Source organism: Penicillium concentricum, assembly GCF_028827145.1.
Source record: "Penicillium concentricum strain IBT 3081 chromosome Unknown utg000002l_segment0_segment0, whole genome shotgun sequence".
NCBI classification, from domain to species: Eukaryota; Fungi; Ascomycota; class Eurotiomycetes; order Eurotiales; family Aspergillaceae; genus Penicillium; species Penicillium concentricum.
The window spans coordinates 5,101,849-5,125,570 of NW_026622755.1; the positions used below are offsets into that span (position 1 = coordinate 5,101,849).

The 23,722-nt window shown below is 47.4% G+C and overlaps 12 protein-coding genes across 12 annotated transcripts; 6 read left to right on the forward strand and 6 right to left on the reverse strand.

Moving 5' to 3' along the window:
* Positions 1-66: 66 nt before the first annotated feature.
* On the reverse strand, positions 67-478 carry N7517_005586 (uncharacterized protein; the record flags this gene model as incomplete). The annotated part of the gene is made up of 2 exons (XM_056723316.1): positions 67-313; positions 375-478. The coding sequence occupies 2 exons, from the start codon at positions 476-478 to the stop codon at positions 67-69; spliced, it is 351 nt and encodes a 116-aa protein (XP_056579566.1).
* A 1,788-nt stretch (positions 479-2,266) lies between these two features.
* On the reverse strand, positions 2,267-3,538 carry rps1 (40S ribosomal protein eS1). The gene is made up of 5 exons (XM_056723317.1): positions 3,445-3,538; positions 3,252-3,336; positions 3,167-3,192; positions 2,603-3,104; positions 2,267-2,544 (listed from the first exon to the last, which is right to left on the reverse strand). The coding sequence occupies exons 1-5, from the start codon at positions 3,456-3,458 to the stop codon at positions 2,401-2,403; spliced, it is 771 nt and encodes a 256-aa protein (XP_056579567.1). The 5' UTR covers positions 3,459-3,538; the 3' UTR covers positions 2,267-2,400.
* Positions 3,539-4,038: 500 nt separating this feature from the next.
* On the forward strand, positions 4,039-4,695 carry N7517_005588 (transcription elongation factor 1 family protein; the record flags this gene model as incomplete). Its single annotated transcript, XM_056723318.1, has 4 exons — positions 4,039-4,149; positions 4,223-4,267; positions 4,323-4,461; positions 4,523-4,695. The coding sequence occupies 4 exons, from the start codon at positions 4,039-4,041 to the stop codon at positions 4,693-4,695; spliced, it is 468 nt and encodes a 155-aa protein (XP_056579568.1).
* A 344-nt stretch (positions 4,696-5,039) lies between these two features.
* N7517_005589 (uracil phosphoribosyltransferase) lies at positions 5,040-5,953 on the reverse strand (the record flags this gene model as incomplete). The annotated part of the gene is made up of 4 exons (XM_056723319.1): positions 5,040-5,091; positions 5,144-5,315; positions 5,382-5,740; positions 5,799-5,953. 4 exons carry the CDS (start codon positions 5,951-5,953, stop codon positions 5,040-5,042), a joined length of 738 nt encoding a protein of 245 aa, XP_056579569.1.
* Positions 5,954-6,504: 551 nt separating this feature from the next.
* Positions 6,505-9,011, forward strand: N7517_005590 (WAPL family protein; the record flags this gene model as incomplete). Its single annotated transcript, XM_056723320.1, has 2 exons — positions 6,505-8,667; positions 8,733-9,011. 2 exons carry the CDS (start codon positions 6,505-6,507, stop codon positions 9,009-9,011), a joined length of 2,442 nt encoding a protein of 813 aa, XP_056579570.1.
* Positions 9,012-9,595: 584 nt separating this feature from the next.
* rhbA (Rheb family small GTPase rhbA) lies at positions 9,596-10,327 on the forward strand (the record flags this gene model as incomplete). Its single annotated transcript, XM_056723321.1, has 4 exons — positions 9,596-9,650; positions 9,713-9,852; positions 9,904-10,032; positions 10,088-10,327. The coding sequence occupies 4 exons, from the start codon at positions 9,596-9,598 to the stop codon at positions 10,325-10,327; spliced, it is 564 nt and encodes a 187-aa protein (XP_056579571.1).
* A 647-nt stretch (positions 10,328-10,974) lies between these two features.
* N7517_005592 (serine--tRNA ligase SES1) lies at positions 10,975-12,720 on the forward strand (the record flags this gene model as incomplete). Its single annotated transcript, XM_056723322.1, has 7 exons — positions 10,975-11,107; positions 11,158-11,228; positions 11,284-11,445; positions 11,514-11,935; positions 11,994-12,084; positions 12,135-12,503; positions 12,556-12,720. 7 exons carry the CDS (start codon positions 10,975-10,977, stop codon positions 12,718-12,720), a joined length of 1,413 nt encoding a protein of 470 aa, XP_056579572.1.
* Positions 12,721-14,935: 2,215 nt separating this feature from the next.
* On the reverse strand, positions 14,936-15,562 carry N7517_005593 (uncharacterized protein; the record flags this gene model as incomplete). The annotated part of the gene is made up of 2 exons (XM_056723323.1): positions 14,936-15,296; positions 15,390-15,562. 2 exons carry the CDS (start codon positions 15,560-15,562, stop codon positions 14,936-14,938), a joined length of 534 nt encoding a protein of 177 aa, XP_056579573.1.
* A 2,028-nt stretch (positions 15,563-17,590) lies between these two features.
* On the reverse strand, positions 17,591-17,929 carry N7517_005594 (uncharacterized protein; the record flags this gene model as incomplete). The annotated part of the gene is made up of 2 exons (XM_056723324.1): positions 17,591-17,783; positions 17,862-17,929. The coding sequence occupies 2 exons, from the start codon at positions 17,927-17,929 to the stop codon at positions 17,591-17,593; spliced, it is 261 nt and encodes an 86-aa protein (XP_056579574.1).
* Positions 17,930-18,751: 822 nt separating this feature from the next.
* N7517_005595 (D-3-phosphoglycerate dehydrogenase) lies at positions 18,752-20,479 on the forward strand (the record flags this gene model as incomplete). Its single annotated transcript, XM_056723325.1, has 7 exons — positions 18,752-19,032; positions 19,094-19,401; positions 19,458-20,047; positions 20,101-20,143; positions 20,196-20,254; positions 20,311-20,392; positions 20,451-20,479. The coding sequence occupies 7 exons, from the start codon at positions 18,752-18,754 to the stop codon at positions 20,477-20,479; spliced, it is 1,392 nt and encodes a 463-aa protein (XP_056579575.1).
* A 334-nt stretch (positions 20,480-20,813) lies between these two features.
* On the reverse strand, positions 20,814-22,748 carry N7517_005596 (uncharacterized protein; the record flags this gene model as incomplete). Its single annotated transcript, XM_056723326.1, has 7 exons — positions 20,814-21,552; positions 21,606-21,800; positions 21,853-22,066; positions 22,118-22,145; positions 22,200-22,451; positions 22,507-22,588; positions 22,639-22,748. 7 exons carry the CDS (start codon positions 22,746-22,748, stop codon positions 20,814-20,816), a joined length of 1,620 nt encoding a protein of 539 aa, XP_056579576.1.
* A 411-nt stretch (positions 22,749-23,159) lies between these two features.
* On the forward strand, positions 23,160-23,634 carry N7517_005597 (uncharacterized protein; the record flags this gene model as incomplete). Its single annotated transcript, XM_056723327.1, has 4 exons — positions 23,160-23,232; positions 23,289-23,342; positions 23,413-23,510; positions 23,569-23,634. The coding sequence occupies 4 exons, from the start codon at positions 23,160-23,162 to the stop codon at positions 23,632-23,634; spliced, it is 291 nt and encodes a 96-aa protein (XP_056579577.1).
* Between the last annotated feature and the right edge of the window lie 88 nt (positions 23,635-23,722).

The window sequence follows — 23,722 nt, forward strand, 5'->3', positions numbered from 1 at the left end:
TGTTCCGGCCTACTTAGTATCCAGAGGTTGGAGTTATCAAATCGCCACAGCCATCGCCGAGACTCCCTAATACTTCCTTCCCTCATGGTCAGCCACGCTATCACTGCTGCTGGCACTCTCGACCTTGGTCACGGCATTATCATTCACAACCATGTCCTTGTCATCCATAGCCTCTTCCTCAAAGACAGGCTCTGGTTCAAAGGCCTCGAACTTGGTATTGAAGTCGGCTAGACCCTGGGTGCTACTGTTGGATCGACGCCTAGCATTGGCAAAGGAGTAGTCAGTGTCCTGCATTTCGTCACCCGATCGGCCCCTATGATGATAGGAAGCATTAGCTAGATGGAAAACAGATGGTTCTGAGATGCATTGATTACCAATTGCCTTTGCCACCCCCGTCTTTCTTTGTCTTGCGAGGATCAGCGTCAGTTGGGCCCGACTTTGCAAAGTAGCGTGGTATATTGTCACGGGTACCCATCATGCCTTCGGCTTGGTGTTCACGGTCGTTGGATTTGTGTGAACGAGTCACTAGATGTTGGTTTGGGTTAGTAGGATGGCTAGTGGATTGGCATATATAGATTGATGCCAAGGAATGGAAGTATATCATATATGAGATGAGTACTTACTTTCAATGTAGATTGAATAGAAGATTGAATAGAAGATAATGAATTGAAGAGATGGGAAAGAGAAAAACAAAGAACATGCAATTTAAGAGGGGGGCGTAGGCTCGTGACCTCATACCTTCCAGAGAGAATGCGGGGGGACTCCAACCTTTATTTCCTTTTATGGAAGATCGACATATGGACCTTGATATATAATAGTAAGAATAGTAAGAATAGTAGGAATAGTAGGAATAGTAGTATTTGATGAGACATCTATTTCTTGTTCTCTCCAATTGTCAACACTCGAGGAATTGCCCCGAGGAATTGTGGAACCATACTTCCTATTTTGAGGGTAGCTAGCATTCATGGATATCAATTCGGTAAATAGTATGAAAAAAACATATGACTAGGCATAAACAGTTGCTTGGCCTGCTAGAACCTATGTCCGCATTTTCCATATCTATGATGGTTCCGTCCGCTGGGACTTCCCGATTATATATTATCTATATATCACTTTTACTATGCGTCGTATATGTAGAGCTACACCAGCACTGTAAAACGACTATTATATTTTCAATATCTCGGATTTATCTCCTTTTTCTTTTTCCTAGTGTCATATTATCTCTAGTTCTTTAGGCGTGCAAAAAGTATTTACGTAAATAATTCACGGCTGTCGCCGAATGAAGACCTTGCTTCCTCGATGTCAACGAGCACACACCAATCTACGAGAAAACTAATTTCAAACATGGAGATATGAAAGTCTGTCCTTTTTTACACCTATCCTTTTACTCAACTCGGGAGAATAGCTCTCTGTTTTGCCTCAAACCCAGAAGGAATCCTACCACACAAATATTTCCTCCCCAACATAGATATGTAGGCCACCCATATTTATGATCTCGGGATTTAAACCACTTGAATAATCCTCCAAAGTCAAAGAAACCGTGGCCAATGAAGGGGCTCAACATCCGGACGCCGAAGCTTGAGGGGTATTCTCAGATAGTACATGATCTGCTTGACTTATACTTGGCACGAAAAAAAACACACTCTTGTATTTAAGCAGTTGCATTTCGCAATAATAGTTATGTCTAAAGCTATTTCGGGACGTTCAACTCCAGGAAACACCTTAACGGGACTAAGTTTCTTCGAGTTTAGCGGGGAATTTTAGCGGAGTAACTTAGTCCTATCAAACGTATTTACATACACAATCACAAGGCCACCAATGAGTATCTATAATATTACATCCACTTTAATGCGTTTTATTTTATTTTAAGGCCTGAGACTTCGAACAACCGCAAATGATAGACGGCAATGCTGTTATGTAGTGCATCTATATCAGAACTTTGGAACATAGCATATAGAACTACAACGGTGGTCCTTCATTTGAAAGACCAACGTTAGACCGATGGGGAACTGGAACTGACTCTTGTCGCTCTCCACAGTTCGCACTAGACACACGGAAGATGAACCGAATATGTATTATGGGGTGTATTATGGGGGCGAATGAAGTACAGACGAAGCAGGTAACAATGGCATCTAGTTGTACCAAGCATTATGCCCTCGAACAAGCAGGTGGGTCTACACAATGCACCTTACTACACGGTAGCAGGAAGAATATTGAACATGAATGAACTACTACCCTTGAATTTTTGGGATCATGTCTAAGACTGGTAACGCGTAGCTAAAAGTTCCACGCCAGTTCGAATCTGTCATACACGTTTGAACTTTTTTCTTTTCCTATGACCAGAAGACAATGATTTGTCCCGGCTGACCAGTACGTGACACCACTTCATTGACATAACCTTTAAACATTCTCGAGAACGGTCTCCTTGAACTCACGCTCAACCTTCTGGCCCTTGTCATCAGTCGCGGACTCGCCGTGCAGAGCAAGGAGAGCACCGAGATCGAACTTGGGGGACTTCAGGAGCTTAACCTTGCGAATGTGAACCTGTAGAAATATGTGTTAGCAACCCGTATATGCAAATCTCCAGGGAAGAAAAACGAACATTCTGCAGGGGGTAGATGCCCTGGGTGGACTTCTCGATCTCACGTCCAATAACCTCGGGGATGAGCTTGTGGGTGAGCTGAGACAGAGTGCAGGTGGAAGCCTCGCGCTGGATGATCTCGACCATCTTCTTGCGGATGGCACGGATCTGGGAGGAAGCGGCGTAGGTGGTCTTCTTGATCTGGTTGGGGCGTCTCTTGGTGAAGGCAATGGCGAACAGGCGGAGGAGGTAGTCGTCAGTGGTCTTCACGGTGATGTTGGCCTCAATCAGAGTCTGCCACTTGCGGACAAGAGAACGGAGCTTGTCGGTGGTGAAGTCGAGACCGTGGAAGTTGGTCAGGCAGTTCTTGCCCTGGATCTCATCGACGCGGAGCTTGACCTTGCGGAAGGCGTGGTCCTCATCGTTCTGGAGGTCGGCGAGGGAGACCTCGAAGACACGGCCCTTGAGGGAGTCGTTGGCGTTCTTCAGACCGCTGGTGCGGTTGACCAGAGTCTTACCGACACTGATAATTCCGTTAGCCAATCCAACTCTAAATTCGCCATGTTCGATTCGGGTGTTGCATACTCGCGGGTCTGGAAGGTGGAAGGAGCCTGGCGAGAAGGATTAGCATTGTGCATAGGGGGATATTGGTGAGAGGAATAGAACACACCTTCACGGAGTACTCGTCCTTGCGAGTGAAGGGGTCGACTGTGCGCTTCTTGATACCCTTCTTACCCTTAGATAAACGCTTGTTCCTGAACGATGAGGATTAGCCGTCGGTTCGTGAATTCAATGGATGTCGTAGATGCGCAAGTAATTCGATAAATGGAAAGCAGGAAAAGGATGAAGAATAGGGCGCTTACTTTCCAACAGCCATGATTGCGAGTCGTATCTGTGTGTTGTTGGAAGACAGACAAAGGTATCGCACCGCGCGCTCAGAGGGTTTCGACACTCGACTGGGAGGGTTGAAAACCCACAGAAAACTCGGCTAAGCGAGTGCGCGGGCCCTAGCTGATTATGTCATACACTAATATCATGTGATCGAACATTAAAAAAAGGTCCACCTGGGCACATGATCATTATGTCATCATATTAGGTCAGCACCCCAATGCGTCTGTCAGATTACATGTATTATATCCATAGAAAGATCGCTGGCCGTTACAATATAGGCCCTACGCTATTGGCGCTAAACTATTCCTTATAAATTTCATGCACTGCTAATGTGTATATTTGTATACTTATGTATCATATTGGTATACTCCGTACCATTTGCCAAAATCCTTTTTCCTCAATCGGTATTGAACTCCAAGGTTTCACATTACATCTAGACTTCCAACATCATAGTGTAGTATTGTACAATGTAGATCGCTGTGCGAATCGTCACTAACTGACATCACATATCGGAATATGGAGGCTTATTGTTCCGATTCCCAATTAGGAACATCGTCTTGGCATCCATGGCTGCGGGCCTACTCCTGCTCTCCGCGCGAGTCAACACTCATTGCTTCACCTTTCCTCTCATCCCTTTTTCTATTTCAAATCCTGTGTCGCAGGTTAACACAAGTATGGTATGTGCCATTATTTTCCCCCTACCCGACTGTCCCGATCATCCCGACCGTGGATAGATGTTGATTTCTACAGGGCAAGCGCAAGAAGTCAAGCTCGAAGCCTCAAGGGCCCCGAAAGGTAAGTAAATCATAAGTCGCCCGGTTTTGTACCTAGTACTGACCATATAACACAGAGGGAGCCTCTTGCTACCACGTTTTCCTGTCTATTTTGCAACCATGAGAACTCTGTGGTCGTCAAGTTAGACAAGAAGCTTGGCCTAGGCGATCTATCGTGCAAAGTTTGTGGCCAAAAGTTCCAAACTGGTATCAATTGTGAGTTTGATAATCATCCCAAGTTATCAGTCCCAACTCTTCTAACACAAATCTTTCGAAGATCTCTCTGCCCCCGTGGATGTATATTCGGATTGGGTAGATGCATGTGATGCAGTTGCGAAGGATACTGCCAACCAATATGACGCACCGAACCCGAGCCAGTTGGGACAAAGAGGGATCAGCAAGAGCATTCCAGAAGAGACTGGGCAGGGCGATGACTATGATGACTACTGATCATGGGATGACGGCGAACGGCGCATTAAGGCATATCAACAATAATTGAGTGAGATTCTTGTATGTACATGGTATTTGATATTCTTGCTGCATATTCTTGTTGCATATGCTTATCATATATCCCAAACCCCAAGTGTCTCACCCTATCTAGACCATCTAGACCTCTACCCCCACTACCGGCCATCAAGTCAACTCTGAATAGGCGACTTGTATGGCGACGTGGAAGTGCCTTATGGCATCTGAAACAGATCGAGCAATGGATGGATATTGGAATACTGAATTTCTCAGAATTTCCAGGTGACCCTATAACCACCGATGTTCCTTTCAACGTGGAAACAGCACTTTTACATAGAGTAATATCTGTCGCCGAAATCTCCCAGGCCAGGGATAATATACCTATCAATCAGTCAGCATGGCAATCACAACATCCACGGTGCAATATTCTCACTTCTTCTCATCCAATCCTTCATCAATGAAAGAGGTCACAACCCGGAGCTTAGGGAACCTCTCCGCAAACTCAGCAACACCAGACGGGCTAGCAATGAGGTTGAGGAAGAGGATCCGGTGCTCAGGAACACCTCTCTCGATCAGTGTCTCGACAGCAAGAGTGGCAGAACCACCTGGTAAAAAAAAAAAAAGAAAATCAGCTGGTTGGCTAGAGGCATTACAGAATAATCTCAACTCACCAGTTGCAAACATAGGGTCCAGAAGAAGGACCCAGCGATCAGCAATGTCAGTAGGGAGCTTATCGTAAAACAGTTTGGGCATGCAAGTCTCCTCGTCACGCTGGATGAGAATTTTTCCAATGCGAACAGATCGGCAGCAGTCGCGCAATCCTTGTTCCATGGCCTCGCCAGCGCGCATAATAGACACACCACAGATCTTTCCTTCAAACTTGACACCAAGGTAGGACCGTCCAACGGGAGTAGTGATAGACTGCTCAACAACGGGGAGGTGGTTCAAGCCTTCCTCCACCAACAACCGAATGATGCGGTTAGAATAGAAGATGAAATCGGCACGGCTAGTTCTCTTGTCTCTGATCATCCTATTTGTACAAAATATGAGTCTAGGGTTACCTTCAAATACAAGAAATGGGTCCTCACGTCAAGAGAGCAATCAACTGGGGTGTTTGAGGTAGCACGTGGACATTCTCGTAGGAGACTTCCTTTGAGACAGTCGCAGTGGGCTTCTCGCCATCGGCACGGTACAGAGGACCAACGCCCTGCGCAGGAGAAGGAACTGTCTCTTTGCTAGCCATGATTTTGCTGGGTCCAAAGATATGTGTGTGTGTGAGAGAGTGGGTCGGGACTGAAGAGAAAAAAAAGAGACGTTAGAATATGGGAATCACCGGAAGTTGCCCCCCCTATAGAGTAGTTCTGTACCTTTTAAACAAGAATTCAGAGAGGGGTAGAAAAGGATCAGGGTCCTTTAAAAAGCCAAGAGCGGGGAAGTATATGGGTTTTTCTTATCTCTTTTTTTTTCTATACAAAAGGGAAGAGAGAGCTATACCGCAGTGGGTGATTCTGCCCCATCTCGCCCCCCTCCGCTCTTATCATCTCGGATCTCCGGGTTTATCTCATTACTCTTCTTAAAGGAAATCACTAGGTAATTTTACTGCTTAGCTCTTTGATGACTGCGCCACATCATTTGAGCATGTGAGATTGAAACTCGAAGGAAATGGCTCAAGAAACTACGTTTCACTTAATCTATTAATCCAATTGCTCCTTGATTGCCCTTGGGGAAATCGGATTTCTCGGTCTAATTTATCAAACACGTGCGCACACCTAGTCTTGCCCGCTTGACTCGAAGATGGACAACTCATACACTCGGAATCGACGACTCGCAACCTATGGCTCTGCGGCCAAGAGTCAACCTCCATCGAATACCGAAAAACCTGTGCGCTCATCTGCCTCTAGAACAACCAAAGAAATGCCTTTGCCAAGGCCGTCGCGTCTCTCGCGGCCATACTACACCGGGTTACAGCGCGACAAGAATGGGGATAAACCGTCTGGATCGGTGGAAACGGCCAGGACTCGAGGTCTTGCGCAACCCAAACCCACTACAGAATCTAATGTCTATGACTTCCCTTCTTCAGACGATGAGCAGATGTCCATGGTCCAGAGAAAGCGAAGGCGATATAGCCCGGATGGAAACAAGGCCGTTCTTGCGACTAGATCGGTGAAGCCAAGCGACGCAGAGAATGGAGATCGCAATGGGTCACCACAAATGGGGAAGAGGGTGCCAGATGTCCGGAGGCCATTGGCCAAAAAGCTAGAAGCCGACCAGGAGACAAGCTCCGTGAGATCGACAAAGGGTGGGAGGTCTGTGCGGAGCCAGACTAAGATATCTGCTCGCGATCGTGAAATGAGAGTGTCAACCGATGAGAGCTTGGAGGATGCAGAGTCCGTGCGAAAGAGCTCGCCGGAAATCAACCAGGGCTATGCCACTAAAGCGAACATCACCCCTGGTCGAAAGAGACTGATTGACTCGCTCGGGATCACCGAAAACCCAATTGAAACTTCCCCAGCGGTTGAAACTTCAACAGAGAGCCCCTCTGGTAGCCAGCCGTCCCCGAATCCAATATCTCCCGACCGAGCTTCGCCAAGTGCTGTGAATGAGAGTCCTGCCGAAAACCACATTCAAGGCTCCCCGGCCTCAGTCCCATCTCATTTACGAGGCTCCCGGGTCACCTATGCACGCCAGCGTTCCTTTTTGGATGACATGATTACGTCAGAGGACCTTTCGACAGACAATGCTCCTTCTGGCCCGAAATACCGCTCTCAATCCGTTCAACGTCAATTGAATTACGAAGCTACTTCCACTGCCCGTTTAATTGTACCAAATGAGGATATCAATGAGGATGGATCTGTACGAAGTATTCATGAACTCAGACAAGCTGGGGGAAACGCTCGTTATCGAGGCGCTGTCGAATCCATCTTTGAGGATATTGAAGATCCGCAAAACTCGTTAACGGGTCAATGCAATGCCTTCCTTCAACTGTGTGGCAAGCTTCTGGATACGGGGCTCAAGCGGCGGTTTGTCGAATGCAATTTTGACAAAAGACTTGTGGATTGCCTGTCCATGGACCTTCAGGTGGTCCCCACTATTTTAGCTTTCTGTGCCTACGCACTGGGCTCATCGGATGGACACATGTCTTATGTTCTTGCAACTTCCGCATGGCCTAAGCTTCTCGATGCATCACCTGCCTTATTGAGCATGCAAGACGATATACTAGTGGCTGTAAAAGCTCAAGCTAGACTTTCTCCGCCCTTGCAAAAGACACTCCAGAACACCATTCCACAAATAGCTGCTATGCTGTTTCCTGATACTGCTTTGTCGAAACTATCCACCTGTACTTTGGCGTTGTATTGCCTGAAATCGACGATTTCCACAATGCAAACCAAAGGCGAGAGCCCTAGTCTTTCCACGTCTCTTCTGAAACCGTTGGTCCAAGCGCTCGTGTCCGAAAGTCAACGTTGTGTTTCGTTGAAAAAAATATCCCCCGAGAGCTCCCAGATACTGTGCATGGGCTTTTCAATCCTGGAAGCTTCTACTGCATTGGCTGAGTCGTTCACAAAAGAGCATTGGGATATCCTAGACCCGCTCTCTGAGCTGCATAGTCTGCTCTGTTTGGAGCCGGGCACTGTCAGCCAAATACAACCCCTCTACATTCGACTTATCTTAAACATCACCAACAGCAACCCCCTTCTCTGTGATAGATTTGCAAACCCGGAGATGGTTGGGGGACTGGTCCACATTGTCTCTGCAAACTTTGGTGATTTGACCGAAGATGCGCTTGGACAAGCGAATAATTCTCTGGACAGCGTGATATTGGCGCTCGGCGCACTTATCAATTTGACTGAACAGAGTGAAGCATCACGGTCGATCTTTCTTCACTCTGCCGGGTCCTCAAGGCCTTTCCTTGATCAACTCTTGCATTTATTCATGACTCACGTCGAATCCATCTCCACAGTAAGTTTTTGATCTATTTTGGTTTCCCTTTGTGCCGACGCATTGAACTAACTGGATCTGCTCAGGCTCATTCGGTCTTGGAAGTACACCACAATGTTGCTCTGGGATATTTGGCTGTCCTTTTACTAACACTCAGCTTGGATCCCGAGACTCGGTCCAAAATCAAGAGCTCACTCGCCCCCCACGGATTGACAACGGTGATATCTACCGTTGATGAATTCCTGCAATACCATCAAAAGATCGAACAAGAGATCTCCACTTTTCCAACCCAGGGACAACCGGCGAGTGGATTCCTGTCCAGATTACAAGAACTTATCACTCGGATTCGACTGGCAGAGCAATGATGAGCGTCCCATGCCATATATGTGTCTCTCGACGGCAGCTAAGCGCGCGCTTGTTCTTTTCTACCGGCAATTTTGTAAACTCGATGACATGAATTTCTTGGTCTTTTGGCAGCTTTTGATACCCCTTTTCTTTGTCGCTTTTAATTGAACCATTTACGCTAGAATGGTCCACATGCATATCCACCTGGGCAGATGTCCACCACTGATGAAGATAGTCAACAAATAATGACCTCAGGCCGAACCGGACCTCTATTAAGAAAAGTGATATTTAGTAATTTCTGTTTTACAATTTATAAAGAATTAGCAGTCAATCATAGAACGTACAGTTATTTTATAGAGCACTCAGCCCCGGAGTTGGAGAAACCGCCGTTTGCATTGTTTGCAGGTTACGAGGAGTTGGAGCTCCGCATGCTTCGAGGGATTTGCCACCCCCCGACGACCTCATTTCTGAACAGGTCCCATTTTGTCTCTGAATATTTCGTTGATCCAAATTCATCAATCAGAAGATACCGCCCACCTGACTGTATTATCATTATCTCTTATTCACATTGGTGGTTTAGCTGAGTCTTACCACACTGCACAAGATGCCTTCCGCGCCTAAGCAGAGGAAGATCGCAATCGTTGGCAGTCGCTCCGTGGGTAAGATCCTCTGGCTCATAATACAAATCATTGTAATTGCACTAACACTTCTCTTTCAATAGGTAAATCATCCCTCACGGTTCGCTTTGTCGAGCACCACTTTGTGGAAAGCTATTACCCTACAATTGAGAACACATTCAGCCGGATTATCAAGCACAACGGGCAGGACTATGCAACTGAGATCGTCGACACTGCGGGACAGGTAGGTAATCTCCGTACGAGATGCCGATTGGTTACTGAGACCATTCTACAGGACGAATATAGTATCTTGAACTCCAAGCATTTCATTGGTATTCATGGATATATCATTGTCTATTCAGTGACATCGCGCCAGTCATTTGATATGGTGCGGGTGATTCGCGACAAGATCCTGAACCACCTTGTCAGTCCCTTCCCACGACCAGTACACACAAACCAGCATCTAATCTTTCCTCTAGGGAGCGGATGATGTACCACTTGTTATAGTAGGAAACAAGAGTGATCTCAAGCCCGATCACCGCCAAGTCACCCTCGATGACGGACGGCAATTAGCGGAGGAGCTCAACTGCGCTTTTACTGAGGCTAGCGCTTTCCTTGACTTCAATGTCTCGAAAGCCTTCGATCTCATGATAGGAGAGGTTGAGAAGTCTCAAAATCCCTCACAACCAACTGGGAACAACAAGTGCGCTTTGATGTAATACGGATGCTTACTACTGGAACGCGTGTGTTTCTCTCCCGGGGATGGTAAGCGAAGCCATCTCTGGATCTCTGGATCTCTGAGTCAAGAAACATGAAACATCTCTTTCATTGGAGCTGACAACACTATACCTTGCTCTTTCGATGTCCACTCAATTCAGATCTACGGATGTCTTGTTTGCTGACTCGATTATTGACTTAGAGATCATCAACGCCAATTTGATAACACCAACTTGATGGCTTCTTTTTCGGGGGCCTTCTTCTTTTGGCTCTATTTCCTTCGTCTATTGTGTCTTTCTGGTGGAACATTTGGGTTATTGCATGAATAATGAGTTTTAGGGTCGGATTAGGGAACATGGATCGGTACCATGCATAGAGTAATGAATCTCAATTTAAACGAGCTTCTATAACTTTGCAAAGTATTAAATTAGATTGATCTATAGGAATATCCGTGGCCATAACTAGCATATTTGGAAGTAAAGACCCTGGGGAGCGTTGGACCGCATTATCGATTAAGTAATGCAGCCCCTCGACCTACCCAAGTGCGTGCATCCACGCACTTTGATTTTCCTCGTTTTTACCCCTCCACAATTTGAGTCACCCCTCTACCACTTGGATTCCCCTGAACCTTTGAACTCCAATCGCCAATATGCTGGACCTTGCCGACTTTGTCACTGAGCGTGGTGGTGATCTCAAGAAGATCAAGGAGAGCCAGCAGAAGCGATTTGCTCCGGAGGAGACCGTCGATGAAGTTGTCGCGCTCTTTGAAGAGGCACGACGCGGTATGGATCCTTTCTTTTCGAGGTTGGCGAAATCCTACTGACAGATATAGCTCGTTATGAGGTCACACAGATGAACTCTCAGATCAATGGAGTCCAGAAGGCAATTGGAATGAAGAAGAAGGTAGGCATTTTACCACCAGTCTAGGGTATGCGGAGATGCTTATCCGTTCTCACAGAACAAGGAAGACGCAACCGAGGAGCTCGCGCAAAAGGTAGCACTCGAGACAAAGAAGAAGGAGCTTGAGGAAACTGCTATCGCCAAGGAGCTTCAACGCGACCGAAAGATTCGCACGATTGGAAACTACGTCCACGAATCCGTGCCCGTGAGCAACGATGAGGTATGGGTCTTCAAGTCGCGTGGAGATTGAATGCGCCGCGAGACTAACAAGGGAATTTCTGAATACAGGCCGACAACAAGCTCATCAAGACATGGACCCCCGAGAACGCCGAAATGCAGAAGCCAGGCTGCCTCTCCCACCACGAAGTGTTGACTCGTCTCGATGGATATGACCCAGAGCGTGGTGTCAAGATTGTTGGACACCGCGGATACTGCTTGACTGGATACGGTCTTTTCCTCAACTTGGCTCTGGTCAATTATGGTCTAGAGTTCCTCTTCAACAAGGGCTACACCCCTAACCAGCCCCCTCAATTCATGCTCAAGGATCTCATGGCGAAGACTGCGCAGCTCGAGCAATTCGACGAGGAGTTGTATAAGGTTACCGAGAGCGAGGATAAGTCGACCGACAAGTACCTCATTGCTACCTCCGAACAACCATTGTCTGCCCTGCACGACAGCGAGTGGCTCCAGGACAAGGACCTGCCCATCAAGTAAGACTTCCTTGTCGCCTAGGATTAAATCGTTTTTTTTTACTAACAAAATAATTAGGTACGCCGGTTACAGCACATGCTACCGCAAGGAGGCTGGATCTCACGGTAAAGATGCCTGGGGCATCTTCCGTGTTCACCAATTCGAAAAGGTTAGGATAGATCCAAACGCCCTGGATTTTCACGTTCTAACCCCATGCAGATCGAGCAGTTCGTTCTTACAAAGCCCGAGGATTCATGGCAAGCATTTGAGGACATGATCAGCACTTCGGAAGAATTCTACCAGTCCCTAAAACTCCCTTACAACATTGTCGCCATTGTCTCTGGTGCCTTAAACAACGCGGCATCCAAGAAGTACGATCTGGAGGCCTGGTTCCCATTCCAGCAGGAGTACAAGGAGCTCGTCTCTTGCTCTAACTGTACCGACTACCAGTCCCGAGCTCTGGAGATCCGCTACGGCGCGAAGAAGACCACCGATATCAAGAAGACTTACGTCCACGCGCTGAACTCCACCCTGTGCGCCACGGAGCGTACCCTCTGCTGTATCCTTGAGAACTACCAGAAAGAAGATGTAAGTGGCGAATGTTCATTGGTGATTATGACAGTAACTAATAATATTTTAGGGTATCGAGGTCCCCGAGGTCCTGCGGAAATACATTCCCGGTGCTCCTGAGTTCCTTCCTTACACCAAGGAACTTCCCAAGGGCAGCACGTCCACTAAGGTCAAGGGGAAGGCTACCAAGGCCACCGATGATGCCACCAAAAAGATGGAAGGTCTTCAGGTTTAAGGAGATATCCCATGATGTACCTTGAGATATAAATTACAAATTACGATGGTTTAGTTCATGATTTATAGGCAGATGTACACAAGAATAGTCGGCCCAGGCGGCCTCTGCCCTTCCAAGGTTGGCGGCGTGCGATCCCAGCTGATCCCGTCTTTGTGGGAATCGTAGTTGAGGTGAGCAGCTCTAACAGATTTTGTTTACTCATAGCCCGGCATGGTGGTCTCCAGAGTGCTACCTAGGTTGATGCGCGTTTCATTGTCCAGGTAGCCTTCAAGCCAGAATCCAGCTGGCCGCCTTTGAAACGAGGATTTTTATTTATTTAAGATAGCACTCTGGTGTCTTCTTTTATAGCTACAACTCCAAATCTATACAAAAAAAAGACATCTTTGTATTATGGCCGATCTGCAAAGGGTGCTATAATTCCTGGGTAACTGCTCGACCGCACTTCAATAACACCTGATCACTACCGGCAACATGATTATTCTGGTCATACAGGTTTGTTTTAAACCCATAAACAGCGAGGGGGTTAAGGCAGCCTTCCTACCTAAGGTGGACAGGACCTTGCCTAGCTGGATTGGTCTTTCATTCCCGAGGTCCTGTCTCTGTATCTCTCAATAAGCAGCTCCGCTCAAACCATGTCTTCTTTCTCTTTTGCCTTCAAGCTCCACAGTGTCGATGATCTGGAAGGTGGTATATCCTTCCTTGAAAGATATCAGGTGACCGACATAGCCCTAATTCATTAAACAGCGATTGGACAGTAGCAGCAGAAGATTCCATCAACGGACGGGCTAATCTGGGCCACTTCATCCTATCAATTGAAAGTTGAGCATAGCAAGGGATTGTTTCACCTATAGAGAATGGCGAAGATGACGCCACTTGCAAATAGTGAGACCAGGATCCCCAAGGCGAAGATCATATAGCCGGTCTTTATGGAGAGTAGAGTGTTTCAGTCTGACCATGCCTGGGCCGTAGTTGTTCCATTGTAGAGGTTGTCATACAAGGGCCGCAAGGTGGGAGAAAGCTGAAACATCGGATCGACAGTGGCTCCTGGTGTTGATGATCAACAATTTTGAAGAGGATCAAGAGGCCTGTAGAGGCATTATCTTACCTGCATTGTAACACATGTTTTGCAGGTCCCGAGACTCCGTATATTCTTCGTCAGCCTCCTCAGATTGACCCAGACCCAGTACTTCAACCCGGAATCTTGTGTACTCGCTCTTCGCCCTTTCCTGTTGATATGTGTGGAGTAACGAATCGGCCGTAGGTAGAGGTGGATGAAAGGCAAAGCGACAAAAATCGTCCGCAAAAATAGAACGTCTCATCACTGTTGAGAGATAGTGATAGCAACAGACCCATGTATGGACCGGTTCCATGCTTACAGCGAAAAGACAGAAAAGGGGGTGGTAGCTTGTGTTGGCTTCACCGGATGGCTAATAGTCAACAGCACCACGTAAGAGGTCCAAGCTCGTAGCTGTTGGATCTTCCAGGACAGACCCTCCCAAGTAGTCCTAGAAGACCCCGGCCATATGAAGGCCGGAAATTACTCGTCAATCCAGCAAGAACAGGCTAGGCTGACCCCAAAGCCAGCTGTTCCCACAAGAAGAGACAGAGCAACCGAGATACGCAATCGTATTAGGGAATTCTATTAGGAATAAGCTGCCCCAAAGCCGTTCCTTCAAGAATGGGCCAAGCTCGTCAATTCATCAGAAAAAAGGCCAAGCCAACCCCAAAGCCAGTCATTCCTACAAGAATAGACAGAGCAACTGAATCGAATTTGGCCATTCTATCGGGAACAGGCTGAGCCGAAGCCAGCCATTCCTCCAAGAACAGGCCGAGCTAAAGCCAGCCGTTCTTATATGAAAAGACGAAGCAACAAAAACACGCAATAGAAAAGGCCATTCTGTTAGAAACAAGCCAAAGGCAGCCGTTCCTGCAAGAAAAGGCGACGGAGCTGAAACAATCCCTTGTCGCAGATCGTTCTCTCAAGAATAGATCGAGCGGAAGCTAATCATTCCTTCAAGAACAGACCAAGTTCGTCATTCATCAGGAACAGGCCAAGCCTAAGCCAGCCATTTCTGCAAGAAAAGACGAAGCTCATCCCTCTGTTAGGGGTAGACTGAGAGCCGTACACCCTATGATTTATCAGAGTTGACGGTGCGACGTTTGTCACGACTAAAAGGATGGAGAAGACTGGAATGCTGGATACCAGACTCCGAAGTCACGCCCTTTTTGTGAGACCGTCGGGAAAGTGAGCCCATCCATCTCCGAAAGACACTTGGGCTTCGTTCGGGCTGGGACTACTGGAGTAGCTGGAGCCTTCAGATTGCACCGGAGATTGTGGGCCATTCAGAGATTCAACCCTTGGGTTTGAAAATCCGGAATTCCTCCAGTCACCTGCGCGCTCCTCGGCCTCGACAGCTCGCCGCTGAAACTCTGCAGCCTGCTGTTTGGCCTCTCTCAGTTGCTGAGCAAGTTGCTCAGCATGTGAGTGGGCCTCCAGGGCTGAAAGCTCGGCGTCCATAGCCCGTAGCTCAAGCTGCCTGCTTCGGCTTTCAGCCTCTGTGCACTTGGCCTCTTTCCTATAGTGGCTATTAGTATTTACTTAGTATTAATAGGTCTGAGTCTGAGCAGTATTAAATACTCTCAATGTAGGGGAAGGGGATCAATCTTACTCTGCGCGTATTTGTACTAGCTTGTGCTTGTGGCGCAACCAACCAAGCACAAGCTGTCCCACGGTGTGCAACGTGGAAATCACTGCAAAAGGAGGGTCTTCCGCAGATCTTGGAGATTTAACCCATGAACAAGCCTCCGAAGAGCCGAGTGAGTCAGCGTTGCTGCTAAACATTTCGAGTGATGGGTCGAAATTTGAAATGTGGGAAAAGGCGAAGAAAGGAGAAAGAGGGAAGAAAGAGAAAAGAGAGAAGGGAACTTGAGAAGCTTAGGGGACAGGTGCCTTCCATTTTAGGCAACGTAAACAAAGCGTTCCTTCCTCATCTGACTAGATATAGAGGCTCTGACCTCGGGAATCCTCATTGATTACTCACTTTGAGCTCATTTGACTATAACACAGCTAATCTCAATATATTATCAGAAGTCATTGTCATATCCAATGCTTGAAGCTCAACTCTGTTGTGACAACGGACATTGAGCCCCTCCATTCATATTGTATTCCATCCTTGATTGTATTCCATGATCTTTTCCGACTAGAACCCCAATTGAGCTGGTTGGAGTCTTGGGTTGCACGATTTCCGTTGGGAATGAGCAGATAGGGTAGAAGAAACCGAATGATGACTTGGAGACTGGGAATAATTCAAAAGTACAACCTCTGTGATTGAAAATTCGAGATGCCTCCAGTCACCTAGACGTCCCTCGGCCTCGGTAGCTGGTCCATTCTCTCACTTGCTAGGCAAATTGTTCAACGTGCGGATTGGCTTCTCTGGCTGCAATTTCGGCTGCGTAGCTCAAGCTCCGGGGTTCGGGTTTCGGCCTCCGTGCACTTAGTGCATTTGGCATCCTTCCTATAATGGCTATCAGTATTCGTCTAGTACCAGTAGGCTTGAGTAAAATCCTTATAACTACTCTCAATGTAGGGAAAGGAGATCAATGAATCTTACTCTGCGCGGATTTCTCTAAGTTTCTGCTTGTGGCTCACCCAATCAACCAGAATCTGGCCCTGAATATAAAAGGTCCAAGTGATTGCAAATAGACCAACGTACTTCGGCACATCCTAGGTCTCCGTAACCCATGACCTAGGATTCGTAGGGTTTCCCTGTGCATAGTCAACTCCAGGGCTTGTCGATAGTTCTTTCACTCAACGGGCCGACGGCTCTTCTCCTTTCGATACTTTTTTCTGCGTTAGTATCCACACAGAGAGACATAGTGGTACTAAACTTGAGGAGGAAAGCAAGGTATTTCACATCCGATGGAAGAGAGCCTTTTACATATGGTCCATGGTACATGGTACACTTAGCAGTCTTTCAAGCAGTCTTTTTAGTAGTCATTTGAGGAGCCTTCTCAGATATCCGTTTGTATATCTTTTTTTTTTTCTTTTAAATAGATATTAGATGAATTAGTTGCAAGATACAGAGTTTAGTGAAAAGGTCTAAGAAAAGGTCTAAGATGTGATTCAGATCCTAAACATTATTCATGAAGTGAATGGGCTTGAATTAGATACTAAAACGGCCTTGTCGTAGCAACACACTGCCGAAATCGGTCTCCAACATCCTCCAGGTAGTATAACACCTCTATTCTTGTCCATTGCCAGTTTAACACATTGATCCCTCCGCAATTTATTCGCTAAGGGCTATACTATATCATCTACTAGATGTATATAGTCATAGGGTATCATATTCAGTTCCGTGTCATTATATCCATGACAGAGAATACTTTAACAAGCAAGCGGATGCATTCATTAAAACAGGACCTCGCGGGTTCCCAAATATCGAGCAATCATAGGAATTAGCTACAAACCGAAAGCAATCTTCGAGATATAGCACTCGACTCAGCTTAAACCTCTTTTCAGCCGCCAAGGGAATGCCTTCTTCCAATACCACTCAAGTGATCTCACCATTGACATCCTCCCATGCCCAAAGATACCCGGCTTAGAAAAATAGGCCTCCGTCATTGTTAAAAGATAGGAGGGGTTTCCGCTCCCGAGGCTATCCCCTAGGTTGAAAATATCCCATGCCGCCTCGGATATCTCATAACCACGATGAACTTCACAGCAAAAACACTTCAAGGTGCAATGGCCGATGCCCTTCTCCTTTCTAGTCAGACAGCGCTTTTCGCAACATCCGCAGCTTCGACCACAGCAGCCACCCCTCTGCACGCAGTCTTCGATAAGCTCTTTTCGGAGATACCAAGCAGGATTCTGTCAGATCTGGCCGTAAATCTTTTTCAGCGGCCGTTGAGGAAGCTGAACTTCCGCATTGCGTAGGAGTTCTGTTAGGACGAAAATATTCGCTCCAATGCGCTCGAGATCTTTCTCATGTTCGTGGCGCGCATTTGTATTATCCTTGGCCTTCTCCAAGGCTCTTAGCTTAACTTCAATATGCTCTTCCTCTTGTCTGGAGCCCCGTTAAAGATAATCGAGCTCTATAATCGTCGCAAATATTGCCGAAGGGATTTGAAGACCCTTGCCGTACTCAAAGAGGCGTCTGTCCTCCCGTTTGTAATCCCGAACAGGCTTGAAGTTTCCGAAGGAATCGAACATTTGTAACGGATCTACTCCCAGCAACGATATTTCCACCATGGATCTAATTTCGGACGTTATGTTCTCGGACGTTATGTTCTAAGTCACGTTAGTATAATTTTCCCATAGCTAAGGGCACAGCTTGTGGATATGGAGAAATACTCACGAAAATTGGATTCGAGTAGTTGCATAGTAGTGAATAGTGAGTAGTGAAAGTTGGATTGTAAGGTGAGCTAGAAGTCTGGCAGTCAGTCAAAATTACATAGGCCGCCGCCAGAAATGGCTGAGTTTATCCCTTGGAAATGTTCCGAATACTTCCAAGATTAGGTTTTCATATAATTTTACTGAGCTCTATCTTGGCAGAGCATAGTCATATAAGGATCAGAAACAGTAAGGAGATATGTCAGTTTATAACTTATAGCCCTGGAGGTGCATGTATATAGTATAAGCACGCAATTGCCTAAAGTAGATAAGCCCACTCGATAAACATGTGATCTGCATGTGATTGGTCAAAATTTGGAAAAAAAAAAAAAAAAAAGTCGCCCCGCGATGCCCCTCCATACAATAGATTGAAGAGTACAGTACATAGAATATATCTGAACACTCAATTAACTTATATAAGGATCAATTGATGCTAAATAAATATATATATATACTGCATGTAGTCATTGTAAATGGTAAATCCCCGAAACCAGAATCACCGAGTCCGATTCCGGAGACCTGGGGGGCTTACTTAATTCTATATTGAGTCATCCCCGGAACCATGTGGTCCACCCCATTCACATCTTCATTGTTTCTTTTCGTTGTTCCTCTTTCCTCTACACACACACATATACGTCAATCATGTCAATCGCAAGAGATATCCGTCCTCGTCAGGACGAAGCGGCTTTCCTCGCTACCTCCCCCAGCGCCTCCTTCAACTCACCATCCAGCCACAGCTCTGTTCTGAACCGTACGATTCCAGTCAATGCTAAGCCCCTGAAGCCGTTCGCCACAGAAGATATCAAGGTCCTACTCCTGGAGAATGTCAATCAGACCGGCCGTGACATCCTTTCAAAGCAAGGATACCAGGTCGAGTTCCTGAAGTCTTCCCTCTCAGAAGATCAGCTCATTGAGAAGATTCGGTGGGTCCCAATCTAAATTCCCTCCCGGTGACTCACGAAGCTCAATTGTATTGTTTTGCAGGGATGTTCACGTCATCGGTATTCGCTCAAAGACCAGACTCACCGCACGAGTCTTGAAGGAAGCCAAGAACCTTATCGTCATCGGTTGCTTCTGTATCGGTACCAACCAGGTCGACCTCCAATATGCCGCGGAGCAGGGTATTGCCGTCTTCAACTCCCCCTTCAGCAACTCCCGCAGTGTTGCCGAGTTGGTCATTGGCGAGATGGTCATGCTTGCACGTCAATTGGGCGATCGCTCCAACGAGATGCACGCCGGTACCTGGAACAAAGTGAGCAACGGCTGCTGGGAGATTCGTGGAAAGACCATCGGTATGTGATGTCCTTCAACTATTCCGTTGTTTCCGGGGTTTGTGCTGACCTGTCAGGTATCATTGGATATGGCCACATTGGTGCCCAGCTGTCCGTGTTGGCTGAGGCAATGGGTATGTCCGTTATCTACTACGACGTTCTCAACATTATGTCACTGGGTACCGCTCGCCAGGTGAACACCTTGGATGAGCTCTTGGCCGAAGCCGATTTCATTACCTGCCACGTTCCCGAGATTGCCGAGACCAAGGGCATGATTGGAGAGAAGCAGTTCGAGAAGATGAAGAAGGGAAGCTACTTGATCAACGCCAGCCGAGGAACCGTTGTGGATATCCCCGCTCTTATCGATGCCATGCGCAGCGGTAAGGTCGCTGGTGCCGCTCTGGATGTGTACCCCAATGAGCCTGCCGGAAACGGTGACTACTTCAACAGCGAGCTGAACTCATGGGGAGCGGATCTGCGCTCGCTTAAGAACCTTATCCTGACCCCTCATATCGGCGGAAGTACCGAGGAGGCTCAGAAGGCTATTGGTGTCGAAGTTGCCCAGGCTCTGGTCCGATATGCTAACGAGGGTTCCACCCTCGGTGCTGTCAACATGCCCGAGGTTGTCCTCCGTTCATTGACAATGGATGAGCCCAACCACGCTCGTGTAAGTTTCCTCGTGCAATCATGCAATTTTGCAATGATACTGATTTTACCTAGGTCATCTACATCCACAAGAACATTCCCGGAGTGTTGAGGAAAGGTATAGTATATTTGATTTAAATAAAGTGGACCTTTAACTAACAATGCCACAGTCAACGAGATTATTGGTGACCACAACGTCGACAAGCAGATGACCGATAGCAGAGGCGATGTAAGTGTATCCGTGTTTTCTATACAAAGGAAAAAGACAGAAACTAACTGTTATAGGTTGCCTACCTGATGGCCGATATCAGCAATGTGGACACTGCCACCATCAAGGATTTGTATAGCCAACTCGAGAGCCTTCCTTGTAAGATGATATTCTTTCTCTTCCGCATGAACCCGAAGCTAACACTACACTACTCCAGCTCGCATCATGACCCGCGTGTTGTACTAAACAACCGATCCAAAAACTAGCTAGCCTCCGGGCTGTGATGCTTTAATCAACTTAAAATAGATGAGTCACGGGACTCAATCTCAATTGCAAGGGGAGACTCTCAACGAGGTCCTGGTAAATTACAAGATTGCAATTGCCAACTCATGAGTATATTGAGTTGGATACGACTGATGTAAAAGCCGTTGAGTGTACATTTTGTGAATATCATGCACCATTTACTAGAAAAAAGCTATGACATGAATGTTTTCGTTTCCATTTTCATCTGCCGTCATCCACACGGATTGACTGGCCAAGTAGAATGCATTAAGTGAGAAATCGCTGAAACATCATGATCTTAACCTCGACTCCCGTCTCTAAAGCCGGGGCTGCGGCTCCTTCTTCTTGATTGAGGTTCCCGACGGTAATCACGTCGACTTGTCGAGCGCCAATCGGCACTTGAATGCGAGGCATGCTCGCCAGAGTCTCGCGAGCGATCGTGGCTGCGGTCACTACCACGATCACTGCCGCGGTCATTGCTGCTGTAATTTGGAACGTAAGAGTCTAGATTCCCCGATCTGCCTCCTGGGCGACCTCCTTGTCCGAATTGATTTCGGCGATCATCTCTCCCGTCAGGTCTATTCGATTGCGACCCATCCCATGGCGGGTTGGCTGGTACGGGAGGACGAGGGGGTAACCCAACATCTCTTTGTGCAGGTGGGAAAGGCCCGCGACGTTGCGGGTTTCCGTGGTGTCCATGGCCTCCATGGGTTCCTGGTGCAATTGGTCTGCCTCCACGGGCGGCGCCGGGGACGCGGCTATGTCGGGAGTCTGGACCGCGAGAACCAGAGGTTGGCCAACCACCATTGCTTGTTTCGGAGGCGGGTGGGGGTACTGGGGGCATTGGCACCCGCTGGCTGCGGAACTTCTTTCGGTCGAGTTCGTGGGAGTCTGCGAATTGGGGGATTTCGCCGGGTCGTGCTGGGAGTGGGTGGGTAGTAAAGTATGGGTGCTTCAATGCATCCATGGCGTTGATGCGTTTCCTCCAGTCTAGTTTGAGGAATTCGCCTAATAGAGAGATAGCTGCTGGGTTTAGGCTGTTGCATGGTTAGTTATGGGACCAAGGCTTCTTGAAAGAAGAGTAACATACTCCTTGAAGAAATTATGAAGGTTCCCGCGCTTGATTCCGAAATTTTTCACGCCCTCACAACCCGGGAGTTGACTCCATCCGGGCATATTCTCCTCAGTAGGAGTGCCCACAAGATTGAATATCAGCTCTGCTTGGTTAAGATCGCTGTTTCCAGCGAGGATGGGCTTGCCCTTGAACATTTCGCCAAAGACACAGCTATGAGACATTAGAAGACGGTAAACATGGCTAACAGAGATGGAAAACTCACCCAACTCCCCACAAATCGATGGCTGTAGTGTACTTCCGTAGCTGTAGCAACAACTCTGGAGGACGGTACCATCTCGTGACAACAAGTGCAGTGTATTCTCTTTTGGAATCTCCTCCTCCCTTTCCGGGTAGTGGAGGAGCATCATCATAAGGCCGAGCAAGACCAAAATCAGCGATTTGGAGAAGTCCTCCATTGCTAATTAGCAGGTTTGCCGCTATTCATTTTGTCAGCCCAGAACTATGGTATATCAGTATCCAACACTCACCTTTCATATCACGATGTAGGATGCGGTTCTGCGAAGCTGTTAGACAAATATTGCATGGATGGGTGTTTCAAGACGATCGTACTGCATGCATGAACTTGAGCCCTTCGAGGAGTTGCATCAAGTAGCACTTAATCTGTGGTTCTGTGAATTGAACTGCCGGGTTTTCCAGCAGTCCTGACAAGTCATGTTCCATGTATGGGAAGACCATGTACATGCTTGGCTTTTTCCGTCCTTCGCCTTTGCCTCGCTCAATTGACATCTCCTTGAGCTGCAGAATGTTTGGGTGGGAAAGCGCCTTCATAAGTTTGATCTCTCGGATGGCGGTAATGGGGAACTAGCACCAGAGGTTAGGTCATGACAAACAAACGACAAACGGCCAGTGGACTTACGCCTTCTTTCTCGTGGTGCATTAGGATCTTTTTTAAGGCCACAATCTTGGTGTCCTTCTTAGACCTTGCTTTGTAAACCTCACTGTCAACCAGTCAGTCGGTTTCCTTCACTGATAGCGCTGCTGGGCTCACCCGAATGTTCCTTCTCCAAGTTTGTCCAGGAATTCATAGTCACGGATGTTCGAACAGCCAGGGAAACGGGCCTGGCCATTCTCATCTTTTTCCAGGGATTTGATCTCCATGCTGACTCGTCGCTTTTGCTGGTCGCTCACGCTGGTGGAGGAAGAAGGTCGTTTGCGCTAGCCGGAGAATAGGTCGAAATGGATTGGCGACCGCCGTCAAGGTGTTCGGTATGGTTTGGTTTGATGTTGTGTCAAGATACACGGAGGTTTCAAAGTCTTCGGAGACAGAGAGTTGTGGGAAATCGTCAAGGTGAATTAACGGTAATCTTCTCGGAGAGAAACAAGGGTGTCGAATGTGTTAGAAGGCGAGTCCATATCATAGTAAAAAGCATGTGTGACGATTTCGCATTGTTCAAGGCCTGGTGTACGGAGCTCGGCCATACAATAGGCTCAATATAAACCTGAATCGGAACCAGCCCAATCAAGACACAAGTGAAATAAGAGTCAGACGGCTCTCCAATAATAAATCAAATGATTGTTCTGCTGGTTGTCCTGCCGAACAATCCAAACACTGCGCTGCGGTGGAATTCGAGTGCCGTCACGGGTCACGTGCCACCAACCTCTCTGTCCCCGTTGAACCGCAGAACCCTCCGTCTTCAGATCCGATTCGAGATTGGTGTTCTGTGAACCAACAACAGTCATTTTCAGCATACAGTACGTCTTACCTGCGCCTTCCTCTCCTCATGCGATTCCGCGGAAACTAATTGCTTTCCAATCTGCACAGTCATGGCGGGCAACTCCTCCCACCCTATCCACATCCACCCGGTCCGACCGCTCTACCGCTTCACTGCGACTGCATTGGGCGCTAGCATGTGGTTCTTCGTAAGGGTTGCCTCCTTTTGATATAGCGAAGCTGTACTGACAAGACTCTTCTGGATAGCTCATGTACCGGGCCAAGAAGGATGGTCCCGCTCTGTTGGGCTGGAAGCACCCTTGGGACCACTGATCTGGTTACAATCGTCGATTTCGTTTTTCTTGCGCAGCCGCTTCGTCCCTCAGGGCAGCGGTGATGGTTGGGCCGCATTGCGTGCTAT

Excerpts from the sequence above, each read along its gene's own strand:
- rps1 (XM_056723317.1), bottom strand. Across the intron at positions 3,193-3,251 it reads AGGACGAGTACTCCGTGAAG|GCTCCTTCCACCTTCCAGAC; the intron begins GTGTGTTCTATT and ends CCTTCTCGCCAG. Across the intron at positions 3,105-3,166 it reads TCCACCTTCCAGACCCGCGA|TGTCGGTAAGACTCTGGTCA; the intron begins GTATGCAACACC and ends CGGAATTATCAG.